This window comes from Colius striatus, chromosome 7, assembly GCF_028858725.1.
Source record: "Colius striatus isolate bColStr4 chromosome 7, bColStr4.1.hap1, whole genome shotgun sequence".
NCBI lineage: Eukaryota > Metazoa > Chordata > Aves > Coliiformes > Coliidae > Colius > Colius striatus.
Genome location: NC_084765.1, coordinates 11,419,969 through 11,432,268, shown reverse-complemented (window position 1 = coordinate 11,432,268; position 12,300 = coordinate 11,419,969). Strand labels below are relative to the sequence as shown.

General features: G+C 45.5%; 1 protein-coding gene across 3 annotated transcripts in view; it reads right to left on the bottom strand.

The window, feature by feature from the left end:
* SCUBE2 (signal peptide, CUB domain and EGF like domain containing 2) overlaps positions 1-11,721 on the bottom strand; it is a 42,827-nt gene extending 31,106 nt beyond the window's left edge. For 2 of the 3 annotated variants that reach the window (XM_061999917.1, XM_061999918.1), the window contains exons 1-5: positions 11,586-11,688; positions 9,233-9,355; positions 8,718-8,843; positions 5,388-5,522; positions 61-186 (exon numbers count right to left, since the gene is read on the bottom strand). In XM_061999917.1, the coding sequence (XP_061855901.1) occupies positions 61-186; positions 5,388-5,522; positions 8,718-8,843; positions 9,233-9,355; positions 11,586-11,688 (613 nt within the window). Of the gene's footprint in view, positions 1-60; positions 187-5,387; positions 5,523-8,717; positions 8,844-9,232; positions 9,356-11,585 lie in introns of all 3 variants that reach the window. The other variant, XM_061999919.1, reaches the window with a different exon arrangement.
* Positions 11,722-12,300: the final 579 nt, after the last annotated feature.

Here is a 12,300-nt window from a genome sequence, read left to right as displayed (position 1 = left end):
CAAACAGAACACTATTTGTTCACTTTGGGAAACCATAAGCACATGCAGAATGTTGCATACAAATGCAGCTCCTCTGGTTCTTGGACAGTTCAAATCCTGGTCGGCATTCACAGGCAACTCCTCCTTTGGGTGTTTCTCTGCAGATGTGGGCACAGCCATGATCTTTATTCATGCAGCTCATGCCTTCTGAAAAACAGGACAAATGCAAGAGTATCAGTGTCCTCAGTATCTGTGTGTAGACAATGGTCAAATAAAATCAGCTGCATGTATATGTGATGGTCTGCTCCTTCTGGGAGGGCTCTACGATGTTAGGACAAGAAGCATAAGCTTACAGACAGGAAAGGCAGAAAGTCCAGTCCTGTGAAGTCCATGACTCCAAGGTTTCTCCATCTGTGATCTTTTCTGTGCCCATGTTCTTTGGCTGCAAAGTCAAAAAGCAACATCCCCAGATTTTCACTGCGTCCACATTCCCATCCAATGTCCTCACTTTATAACACTGTTTATAAATCCTCCTCATTTCTTTTATAAAAATTGCTGGGTTAAGATCAAAGCCTAAAGTAAAGTTTTTATTTCTCTGCTTAAAAGAGTAGCCACTAGACACAGGAATGTCTAGGCCCACAGTCACAGAATTCATCCCTATTTCAACTCCTGGCCTACAAAGCAGATTCGCAAAGTCCTAACTTACCTCAGCAGTAACCAACTAGTGACCAAAAGACATGCAGGTTGTACTCATGCTGTATTCATGTCCATTCTTTTTTGTTAACCATTTTGTTTACATTTTTTTCTGATTTCAATAAACACATCCCAAAATAATCCTACTCCAGATTATCAGTGTTGTATATTTCTACACACCTTCCCAGCTGGACAGAATTTAGTGTCTGTGTCTGCTTTAACCAAATTAAAAAGCAACTTGACACTAGTCACCTCCTTTAGGTACATCTCCTAAAAGCATCCTGTCATTTTTCCCTCTGACAGGTACAAGTCGTTCATGCACCAGCACTCAATGACTGCCAGAGTGTCTTGTTTAGCCTTTGTAAAAAAGTCGAAGTCAACTAAATAGGGAGGAACTGTTCCTAGAATTATTGTAAAAACTTTCACCTCATGTCATGGTTCAGCTAAATCAATGCCTTTGCCATTGGTAAGATGGTGACAACTTGTACACACACAGCTACACTGCAGCTGGCTGAACTAGACTGAATTAAAACAGGGTTTTTTTCTAATCATACACCACACATTTTTGCCGGTCTTCTATAGTGCTACATAATTAGAAGAGAAGACAACTGAACGCTTCCTCAGGTATACAGAGAACACACCTTTGCCATCAAATTCTCTGCCTTGGTGCATTTGACTTTTATAAGACGTATCACACCAAAATGCTCTTTCTTCTTGGTGAGAACACTGCATTTGAGAAGACTAAGTGGAACACACTTCGCAAGGTTTTATCCCACGTTACCTCAGTGAACATCTGCTGAGTTGAGCAGATGCATAATCAGAGAAAGAATGAAAAGGGTGACTATGTTGCTAAAAAGAGACTGTGTGAAAAAATTCCACATCCTATATATTTTTTTAACTTACACAGACCTTTTTGCAGCCTTATTACTAAACAAAACCAAACCACTGTATTGGCAAGCAGAGGTCAGCTCATCACCATTATTCCACTACATTTCAATTAAGTCCTTGCTCTGCACACGACTATTCTTGCCATGTGAAGCACAAGCAACAGTACCCTTTCTCTATTAAGACAGCTTTAAGCAACAAAAGAATGGATATTGCAGAGCCTAGATTATTCTGCTCTACTGGCTTTTTGATTCCTTTCCCACAGTGAGGACTGTAGAAGTCTAAGAAGACAATGACACTTCAAATCCTGCAGCACACAGACACAGCCCAAGGAGCACACAGGAAAGCTGCCATCCATTATTATGCTGTCAGTCAAGGAATAAGACAACCTATGAGGCCACAAATTAGCCTCATTAACTCTTGTGGGTTTGTGACATTTCTGTTCTTAAGCACACAACATGATTTGGTCTGTTAGCTCAGAGGCATTAGAAAAATTAGCAGCTTCGTTTCTGTTAACAAAATTATTCTTTTGTCTCTATTGAGCTACCAGAGGGGAAACTGTTCAAGTAGGTACTTTGGTAAAGTTCACTGACATTAGACAAATAGTTTAAATGCACAATTTGGGATTGCTTGGTTCTGAGTGAGTAGAATTCAATCAGGTCTCCACAGAATGCTAAAACCGCACTTCCCAAACCAGGGCACATTTTAATAACAAAGTACCCATTGTATAACAAGGTACATCACCAAACACATCAAAATCTAGCTGACCCTAAAGACAGTGTTTCTCAGAAGACACATAGAGCCACATATTCTAGCATTTACTAGGAATCTACTGCTTGTTTCCAGAGGTGGTAGAAGGTTTCTACTCAGCCCCATTCTATAAGGTTACATTAGAGAAATTACCTATAAAGCCCTGAATGCTGTGTGGCAAACACCTTCATGGACACAGTCTCGCAGGTCACATTGTTCCAGAGCTGTTGCAATGACAGATAATAGTCCCAAAACAACCTCCAAACATGCTTTAGCCAAATTCCATCATCTGCTTGTCAGACGCACAATTTCTCTTGCAGGAAAACTTTACCCTACTGACACACAGTGCCTTGGGATGGATGAGTCTCTTGATTGCCACACTCATAGCCAAAACAGCTGAATCCAGTGTCTGTCTGGCCTAGCAGAGACAAGTCCTTTCTGATGATCCAGCAAATTTCAGTGAGATTTGAGCATTCCTGTCACCAGCAAGATACAGACAAAAGCCAACACAATATTTCTCTACCAGGGCACATTGAATTAATCTCTTCTGGGTATGATCTGTGTTTAAATCTTTGTCTTTTTCACACAGAACATGCAGGGACATCACCACCAATCTGCTAAGAACATTAAGGCTCCATCTAGAGCACATTCAAACAGGCACTCAATAAAACAGAGGGAGAAGATGGAATTGTACACAGAACTACTAAGATTCTCAGAGGCACTCTCTAGTAACGTAATTGCAAGGAGCATCAGCACAGCTAGCAGAACATGACATCCAAGCCTCCCAAAGCAAATCCATTCTCCCATATATAGATGAAGAAGAGTTCATTCAGAGTAGACAGCCAAGGAAAAAAAAAAAACAGGATTGTGCAAAACTTCCAAAGGCTCTCTGAGTTCCCATGGTTTACGCAGGATCTAGGCAGAATGAGCAATCCCCTCAGAGCATCCCTATGCTTCAGACCAACACAGTCATACCAGATGAAAAAACAACCTGAAGTATCAAACTCTGCTCAAATAGCCACAGTGGGTGACAGAGAACTCAGAGGATTATTGCAGAGAGACTTGGAAGGGAAGAAGACTCCTAGGCTCCCCTGCCATCAGGACAAATGCAACAGCCCCAAGTCTCTCTGTATCTCCAATCTCAGCTCCAGCTCACTCTCTTACTGTAAAGGCCAGTATTGTAGAGCACTAGGAAAGTCTCTCCAGTACTTATATATGCACGATCTTATCTGGGCTGGAAGACAGAGTGGTAAATACTTCCTCATTCTAGAGATAAGAAGCAAAACAGAATAGACAGTCTAGGCAGCAGGTGCCAAATACTGTTTTGACCAATGCTGTGCAGTCTCAAAGAGAACTAACAAAGTGTATACACTGAGATGCACACACAAGGCAGAGCACAGAAGACCTAGTGATGAGCAGAAAAGCAGAGAACAAAGTGAGGAGAAAAATAAAGCAATGAGATTTGGCTTACAACAGGCCTGCCCACTCAAGGAAAGAAAAAGTGGGGAATCCCATGGAGCACTTGACAGTAAGAGGGGGGAGGTGGGAGGGAAAGAGTCACAGCATGATAATCTGAAAAAATGGCTTTTAAAGAAAACAAAACACTTCTGTATTTTAGTACGAAGAAGAAAAGTATTTCAGGCAAATATAGTAAATTGGGGTTTTAAGACCAGTTTCCATTATTTTTTTTAAGGAAAAAAAGCATCTTGTTTCCTCTCGTGCTTTTCTTTTTCAAAGGAAAAAAAAAAAGACCAGATTAAGTGAAAATTTGGTATTACGGAAAAAGGTGGTTTTTGCCAAAAAGCTAAAAGAAATTAACTACATCTTTAAAAATAAGAGAGCAGTGGTAGAATTCCAAAGGTACAATTTAGGGAACAAATATTAATGACAGGAAATGTTGTTGCTGTTAGTTCAGGAGAGTAGAAGGTACTCAAGCAGCAGCAAGTAAGAATAAAAAGAGTTGGAAGGTTTTCCTCCCTTGGCATCAGACAAGGAGCTCAAGCAACTGATTTGCATCCTTGGACTCATCATTCACACACACACATACACAAGCACACATCACTGCTAGCAGGGCAGCTCAAAGGGAAATGCCTAGCTCCACCACTGCAGCCTCCCTGCTTGTCCCCACTCAGCTCCTGCAGTGGCAAGCTGCAATGGCCTGAGAAATCACTGTGCAGCAGCAGAGCCCTGTGAGACCAAGCCCAGTATCAGAAAAGCTGTGAATACAAATTTTGAATTCAAACAAAAGGTCACTTCAGCTACATCAGACAAAAGCCACCTCGGTGCACCCATCTGCAGATGGCCATACATGTCTATAAATGTTGGTCTCCTCACACTATGGGGATTTTTGAAGAGAGATTTGTTTATCCATGCTCAGACTCCTCTTAATAGTTATGCCAACGATAAGCCATAGATTAAAGCTTTGCAGCTTGAAATACCCCATAGCAAGATATTCACTGTACAGTTCAATGGACAACTCCCCAATCTGAGCAACCACTTTAAAGTATTCCCTAAGGGCATCCAAAATAATTTTGTTCCATCTGATGTCTAATTAGATATCCAAGGCTCTCTGATCTCTCAAAGGTCGCTTCACAAAGGTTTCACTCAAAACAAAGAACGTGATTTGAATCCCTTTGGGGCTGACAAACAATAAATCTCTTAGTTGAAACCTAAACACTGCACAGGGAATCTAGAAGACACCTGAAGTTAATGCAGGTATTTCCCTGCAACTAAATCCAATGGAAATGGCCAGAACTCTCTGTCCTTCAACTTGTTGCCATTCCCTGATCAGGACACAGCTTAACTGCGCCACAGAGCATAAAGTACACTGGGAGTACAGCGGTACAGCCTCTAACCGGTACAACACTGCAGACATACAGGTGGGATCAAAGGGGCAGAAGGGATCTAAAGAGCCTTCAAAGTCACTTAGAAGATTCTGACACACTGTTCCTTTTAAAAGGACTGAGGAGTTCAAGATCCTTCACAGCTTTGAAAAACAATATAAACCCGGTTTTGAAGCTGCTTTAGAGTTGCTTCTATCAAAACCCCCTGCTTGGTGCCTGGAGTGAAGCAGCTGGTACCTTCTGAGCGGTGGATGCACGTATGCTGGTTATCACTTAGGAAGAACCCTTCCTTACAGCGACATTCATAGCTTCCCACAGTGTTGACACAAACGTGCTGGCATCCACCATTGTTGAACATGCATTCATCTGTATCTGAAAGAGAGATAGAGAGAGAGAGAGAGATCAGCTTTGTACTAACACCAACAAGCTCACGCTGACAGCAGCCGCTCAACACGCGGTATGGATAGACATCCACTCGGCATGGAACCACCCAGGCAGCTGAGACAGCCCAGGTCTGCCTGTTGTTGGTCTACTGTCACCCTTGGGAAAGTATATTTTTGCTGCTGCTTTTCCACTGATTGCAGTTTGCCCCACCAGTCACAGGCTTCCCAAGAAACACTGGCCACCTAACCTGAGTTACTGGTCACACCTAGGGTTGAGTAGCCTCGATGGAGTCAGAAGCAGGGTTCTACCCTCCATCATGTGAAAGGACTCCACCTCTCAGTACCATCACTCACATCCACACATGGTTCTGCCTTTCTCAGTGGGCCACAACTTTAGGTTCAAACCTAGCCAAACTACAAAAGGTCTTTTTCCAGAAAGCTCCCTACTCTGAAGCAAAGGTAGAACAATGAAAATATACACCTCAAAATAAATTTAGCTTAAAATCTATCCACTGTTCCTTACTTTAGCTTGAATTCACACATCCCACCAGTTCTAATGCTCCATTTGATTTATCATCCTCCTCCCTCAACTCTAAGTCATCACCACTCCCCATCAAGACTGCTTCCACGCTGCATGACTGCAGTCAAGGACAAGAGTAGTAGTTCTGGAAATACTTCCAATGTTGCTTTTGCAATATCCAGAGCTTCAGCAATACCAGAGAACACAGAAAGCCTTTGGTCACAAGATAACCAAGGGAGACCAAGAGTAGAAAAACTTCAGCTAAGCCTCTGAACAACAGGATGCTCATCCTAAACTCTTCTTTGGAATTTTACCCCTTAAGAAGTGCATGGTTTTGCAACCACTACCAGCAAAGAATTTTCCTACCCTAATTTTCAGAAATGTCAATTTGAATAGGAATGTAAAAATGCTCAGTCCCTTAAGAAACAAGACAAAGCACTGCTGAGGCAAAGCACTGGTCTCATTTGCAAATTCACACGGAACATCATGTTTGCTCCCTGTTCTGTTCATTGTTCCTCTGCTAACAGCGCAATGTTTTAAAATTAACATTGTAGCATTTCTGGCATAAAACAGCTGTCTCCTAAAAAAGGAGAAAGAGAAAGGCCTTTAGTAAGGAGCATAACATAGTATTACAACAGATTTAATTTCCACAGAAGACAATGAATAAGCCAATTGGATGCAAAAGAATGTGACCTGCTGTAGCAAAAAGAGCGGCTGACATTTCTCCGTCACAGAGAAACTGAGTATTTTAGAGTGCTACAGTGACGTGAATGTGCAAACAATCATGAATAAACAGCCACCATGAGTCTTTGGTATTACAGATTTGAACTCCAGCAGATGTTTCTGTCTTACAGACCTTGGAAAGCTTTCAAAAAAAATCATCCTTTTCCAACAAGTAATTGTCTATTTGGCTTAAACCCAGGCACACAGCCGAGATCTTCAAAAATAAGGGTGAGAGGAGGGCAACCCTGGCATGACTAAAGTAAATAAACAGATTAAGAGAAGATGTGATCCAATTTGCTGCATGCCAAAATATTTATTTAGCATTTACATCTCAAAATTGGCAGGTTGGTGGCAAAAACTTCATTGTATGTCAAAGACATTACATTTTATTCTTAAAAGTCTGCCACGCAATACGGAGCAGCTTCTCAGAAACACGGCAGGTGGTAGATTCTGGAATACATTTAAGTCTTCAGGATCACAAACAAGCCAGTTGAAGTATGCTCCAGAAGGGCTACTGGATACAAAGAGAATACACCCTTCGGTGGCATTGTAAGAGGCAATGTGTTCATCCACATTCAGCCCTTCATGGTAACCTCAACTGAACTCCACTGTCTGTTTACACTAGAGAAAAATGAGAAGGCCTTCCTGTTATTTTAAGGTATCAGCAGGTATTTTGCTTCCTTCTTTACTTTCTTTAGTAAAATACTTGGAACTTGGTGACTTCACCCTCTCCTTCCCACTGATACTGTAACAAAGCTAACCTGTAGGCATGCACCAGGTTCCCAGCAGGTAAAAGCCAACACAATCCCACTGGAGACTCCAGAGCTTTTCTTCTCCATCCCAGCAGAAGATACAGCCTAAGGATGGCCCAATCCTCCACCTGATAGGCCATGTGCTAGTAGGAAATATCCCAGCCAAGCTAACTACAATCTCAAAATGATGCTATGAGAGTAAGTTTCCCTCTGACTGACATGGGCATGGAAGCCTGCCCAGGGCCATCCACACTCAGTGCAGGGTAAGAGAAAAACTGAGCCATCTCTGAAAAAGTAAACGGGACAGGTACCACAGTGCAGAGCAGGGCCACGGGGTATCTAGCATGGGTGCTGGAAACAGGACAGCTGCAGCATGAGGCTCTGTCCCCTAGAAATAATGCTGGCAGCACACCACATTGCCAACAGGCTGGCAGCTCCTGGGTTTCTGTGCACTGCTGCCCTGGACACTAAAGCACACTATCACAGTAAAACCACAAGGTCTGGTTACCCATTTTAAAAGAATTTCACCTTCTAGCACACAAAAAGAAGGAAACTATTGAGATCTGAAGGAAAGCAAGAGTGAGAGAGAGTGTGTGCATGCAAGGTAAAAGGAGTGTTGCTAGGACTGAACACATTTAGAGTTGCATACTTTGTTTGACACTAACCACTCAGGGAAATTCCACGTATTTGGCTTTGGCCCTCTATGTTTCAATGGTCTCTGCCATATACAGCTCCTGCAGTCTCTCAATTGCCCTTTCCTTGCAGCTTGCATGTGAGGAAGTACTTGGACACAGTAAGAGTGAGAAGTTCAAATCTTATGGAAGTAGAAGATTTCTAAGACTAGAAACACACCTGAGAACTGATCCTAAACTAATTTAGGAACAGAAAAGACAATTAGGGCACATATTCTTTTACATAAATTCATTTAGCATAACAGTAGATTGCACCTCACATGATTTAACTCAAAGCACTTAACAGAATGTAGCACAACTATCCTGATTTATAGAGGGGGAAAGAGTCACACTGGGATGGTACAGCACTACCTGGAATTCCTTAGTCCAATATGTAACATTCATCGGTATCTGAGCTGATTCAGTCCAACGGATCACCACAGAGACTTTTCCCATAGATGCAGTTCAAGGGTGATGTTAGCACCACTGCCCACAATGTTCACCAACACACTTCTTACCCAGGCAGTTGTGGCCATCATGAGCCAACATAAAGCCATCATAGCAAGCACAGCGATAATTTCCTGGAATGTTGAAACACTCATGGACACAGCCTCCGTTGAAATCGTTATCACATTCATCAATGTCTGAGGAATAAAGCAAAAATTGATAGGACAGACAGAGTTAGAAATGTGACTGTGTAAATCTGAGCAGCAACTGCTGTCTTAAACCATCTATTGTCTTACAAGTAGTCTATACTTAACACATGCTGAATGTTTCTAAAGAGTGATAAAATGCATTGAGATTCCAGTGTGGCTTTACCTTAGTTTTTAAGGCTGCTGGGTAAATAACTAACTGATTATTAGATCAACTGACATTACTAGGTGAAGAGCCATGCAATATTTGCTTGGTGAAGAAACAATGACTATTTTGGTTTCAGATCATTCTCCATATTCTAAGCTATTATGTTCAATGTCTCTGTCTTAGAAATACCTCATGCTGACACAGGCAGAGCACAGTGACTCCATCACCTTACCTTCGCACTTCTTCCCTTCACCAGTGTAACCCACTTTGCACATGCACTTATACAGCTTCGGAGTGTTTTGACAAATAGCATCTGGGTGGCAGTCATCAAGCCCCAGGGCACATTCGTCCAGGTCTGTCAAGACAAGATTCAGAAGGGATGTTAGAAGGTGGAGAGCAGGGCATGTCTCCTGTACAGGAGGGATGAGGTGAAGTGAAGCTGTGTACCTGTTTGTGGGATGTTTGTGCCGACTGTATGTGTTTGTGAGGATAGAAACATGCAGGGGCTGGACCTGAACTTAAATTTGTATCATGCTCTACCTGCACATAGATGCATTGGTAACCAATTCCGATAAACCTACGTTAAGTTTTTGTACCCAGTTATAAATTCATTCAAAGTAATCTATTTTGGGCTAGATCACCCATGAAATTTAGCTGATAGCTTTACAAAGATTCATTAGAGACTATTAATCTTTCTGGTTAATATAAAACAGTTACTGAAAGAATTCTTGATCACAGCTGTGACATCACCTTCAGGAAGTCAAATGACTTTTAAACTAACAAGGGGAATTTACAAAAATGTACTTTCAACTTCATCACCAACATGTTAAAAAACTGACTTACCATTAAACAGATGTGTAATTTATAAATAATGCCAATTTCTTTTTCTACAAGAGTAGTGTCTGGTGAGCAGCATTGCCAAATCGCCTGGCCAGCCACCACAATGCACAGCATACTGAAGCAAAATATCCAGGTAGAAACTTCAGAGCAAAGAAAATGAGGAGAAAGGGAAACACCAACAGGAGGAAGTCCTGGAGAGGAAGAAGAGTGGACAGAAGAAAAGTTATGAGCAGCAGAAGATATCAGCAGAAGACTTTCATACAGCAGAACAGCATTCAGACACAAAAACAGGAAGATTTCCAGCAATGGGCCAAAAGGAAGAATTGCTGAAGCAGTATCCCACTTAGGCACAAAAAGGGGCTTCTAAAATAACAGGATAAATAACAGGAGTATCAGGAGAAGGTGGCTACTTGAATAGTCAGCCATTTTTCACAGCGGGGATCACTTTCTAACAGGGAATTTCAGTCAGCACCTCTCCATTTACAATTATAGCATTCATCTCTTTTTTTTTTTCCTTCCCCAATCACAAAAGGTGCCTGTAGGTGCTGCAGCAGCGGTTGCCAGCTTCAGAAAGTACTCGTGTAGTTTTAACTCCTAACGGTGTTTGGCAGCGGGAAACAAGGCAAAGAGCCAGTGCTACAACCGCAGTGCTCTCCTGGCTCTCAGGTGCACAGAGAAGTGGTAATTGCACGAAGGTTCTCTGATATCACCTCTAGAAAGCAAGCAGAAGGTGGAAAACTGCCGGACAGAGTGGCAGAATCCTCTTCCTCTCAAAGCTGAAAAGTCAAGTTACCGAAAAATAGAGGAAACCGTGAATTGACAGAGCAAGTCACGCAAGAAGGGGTGAAGGAAATCGATGAGGGGTCTCCAGCTTGTGGGATTGTAGTAGATGGGTCAAGAAGGAAAGATAACAGACATAAAGAAGGGCTGGCCATACGTGTTGGCTGCGCACCTCTTACACGGCAAGCTCTCCCCTTCCCAGCCCGGGGCAGGGAGGTAGGCAGAGGGAGCACCTGCCCCAGCAAGGCGAGTCTCAGAAAACACACACCAGGGAGAGGGCTTCTTGCAAAGCTACGGCACAGAGACGGCAGCTGGGTCTCGCTCCGGCGGCAAAACGGCCATTCTACTATCTTATTTTTACATTTATCTTCTGTGATCTGCAGCGATAACGCATACAGAAGCACGGGAGACAGAAAAAATATCCCTAGGCGCAGGGAGCGAGGTTTCCTCGTGCAGTGACAGAAGCCTGAGCTGGAGAGAGACCCTGAAGAAGGGAGACTATGAGCAAACATCGCAGCCTTAAACTTGGCAGCAAGGCAGGCTCGGCGGAGGCTGCGGAGAGAATCGCTGAGCTTATTCCTCGGCGGCGCACGGCAGAGCGCGCCGTGACAGAGGCAACTTCCCCGCGCGTCCGGCAACGGGAGACGCGGACCAGCTGCCCTATGCCCCGGGCGCCGGCCCTGCTCCTGGATCCTCGCCTCGTTCCACCCGGGAGCCGGCATCGGAAAGCAACCGGCGGTGCCCGCAGCGCCCCGCCTCGAGCGACACCGGCCCCCCGCGCTCGCCACAGCGGCGGCCGCACCTCCCGTCGGTCACGGCCGCCGCTCGCCAGCGGCCTCCCGTCCCACGCCCAACACCCCCACGCGCGCCCCGGCCGCTGGCCCCGGCAGCGACGGCCGCCCCGTCCCGCGGGGAGCCGGCGCCCCGGGCCGAGGGCTGAAGGGAGGCGGCGGCGCGGCACTCACCGGGCAGGGGCAGGGCCAGGGCGGCGGCCGGCGCGGGCAGCAGCAGCAGCAGCAGCGGCAGCGCCCGCGGCCCCGCCGTGCCGCGGCGGCCGCCGGACCCCATCGCTGGCGCCGCTGCTGCTGCGGCGGCCGCCGGGCGGGAGGAGGCGGCGGCGGGGGAGGCGTCTGCGGCGCCAGTCCCGCCTCGCACTGACACCGGGCGCGGGGCGGCAGAACGCCCCTGCCCCTGCCCCCGGCGGCGGCACCCGGGGGCGGCGAGCGCGCCCCCCGCCCCGCCCGCGAACCGCCCATCCCACGTGAAAACTCTCCATCGACCGCGGCGGAGCTCGCACCCGCGGCATCGGCCCGCGAACACCTGCGCAACACCCTAAACACAGATGTCCCGGGGAGTCGATGCTTCCGGACGGCACAGCAAATACCTCACACGCAGACTGCGGGTGCCGGCGGCAAGCGTATTTGAGCCGGTGCTCCCCTTTCTGGAGCGGCCCGTAAAACTGTGCCTCGCTGGTAGAGACAAGCCCATGCAAAGACCCCGTATGCCTGCACCCTGCCACAGCCCCTGCATACGCAACTCGCTCCAGCCCTGCTTGTGCTTTTTCCAAAACTGACGGTCACAATTTTTACCAAGTAATTACACCCCATTGCGGCACCCGCAGTCCCCGGCTGAAGGCTCTACCGGAACCCACACACCACAGCACCCCCCCAGCCCCATCCC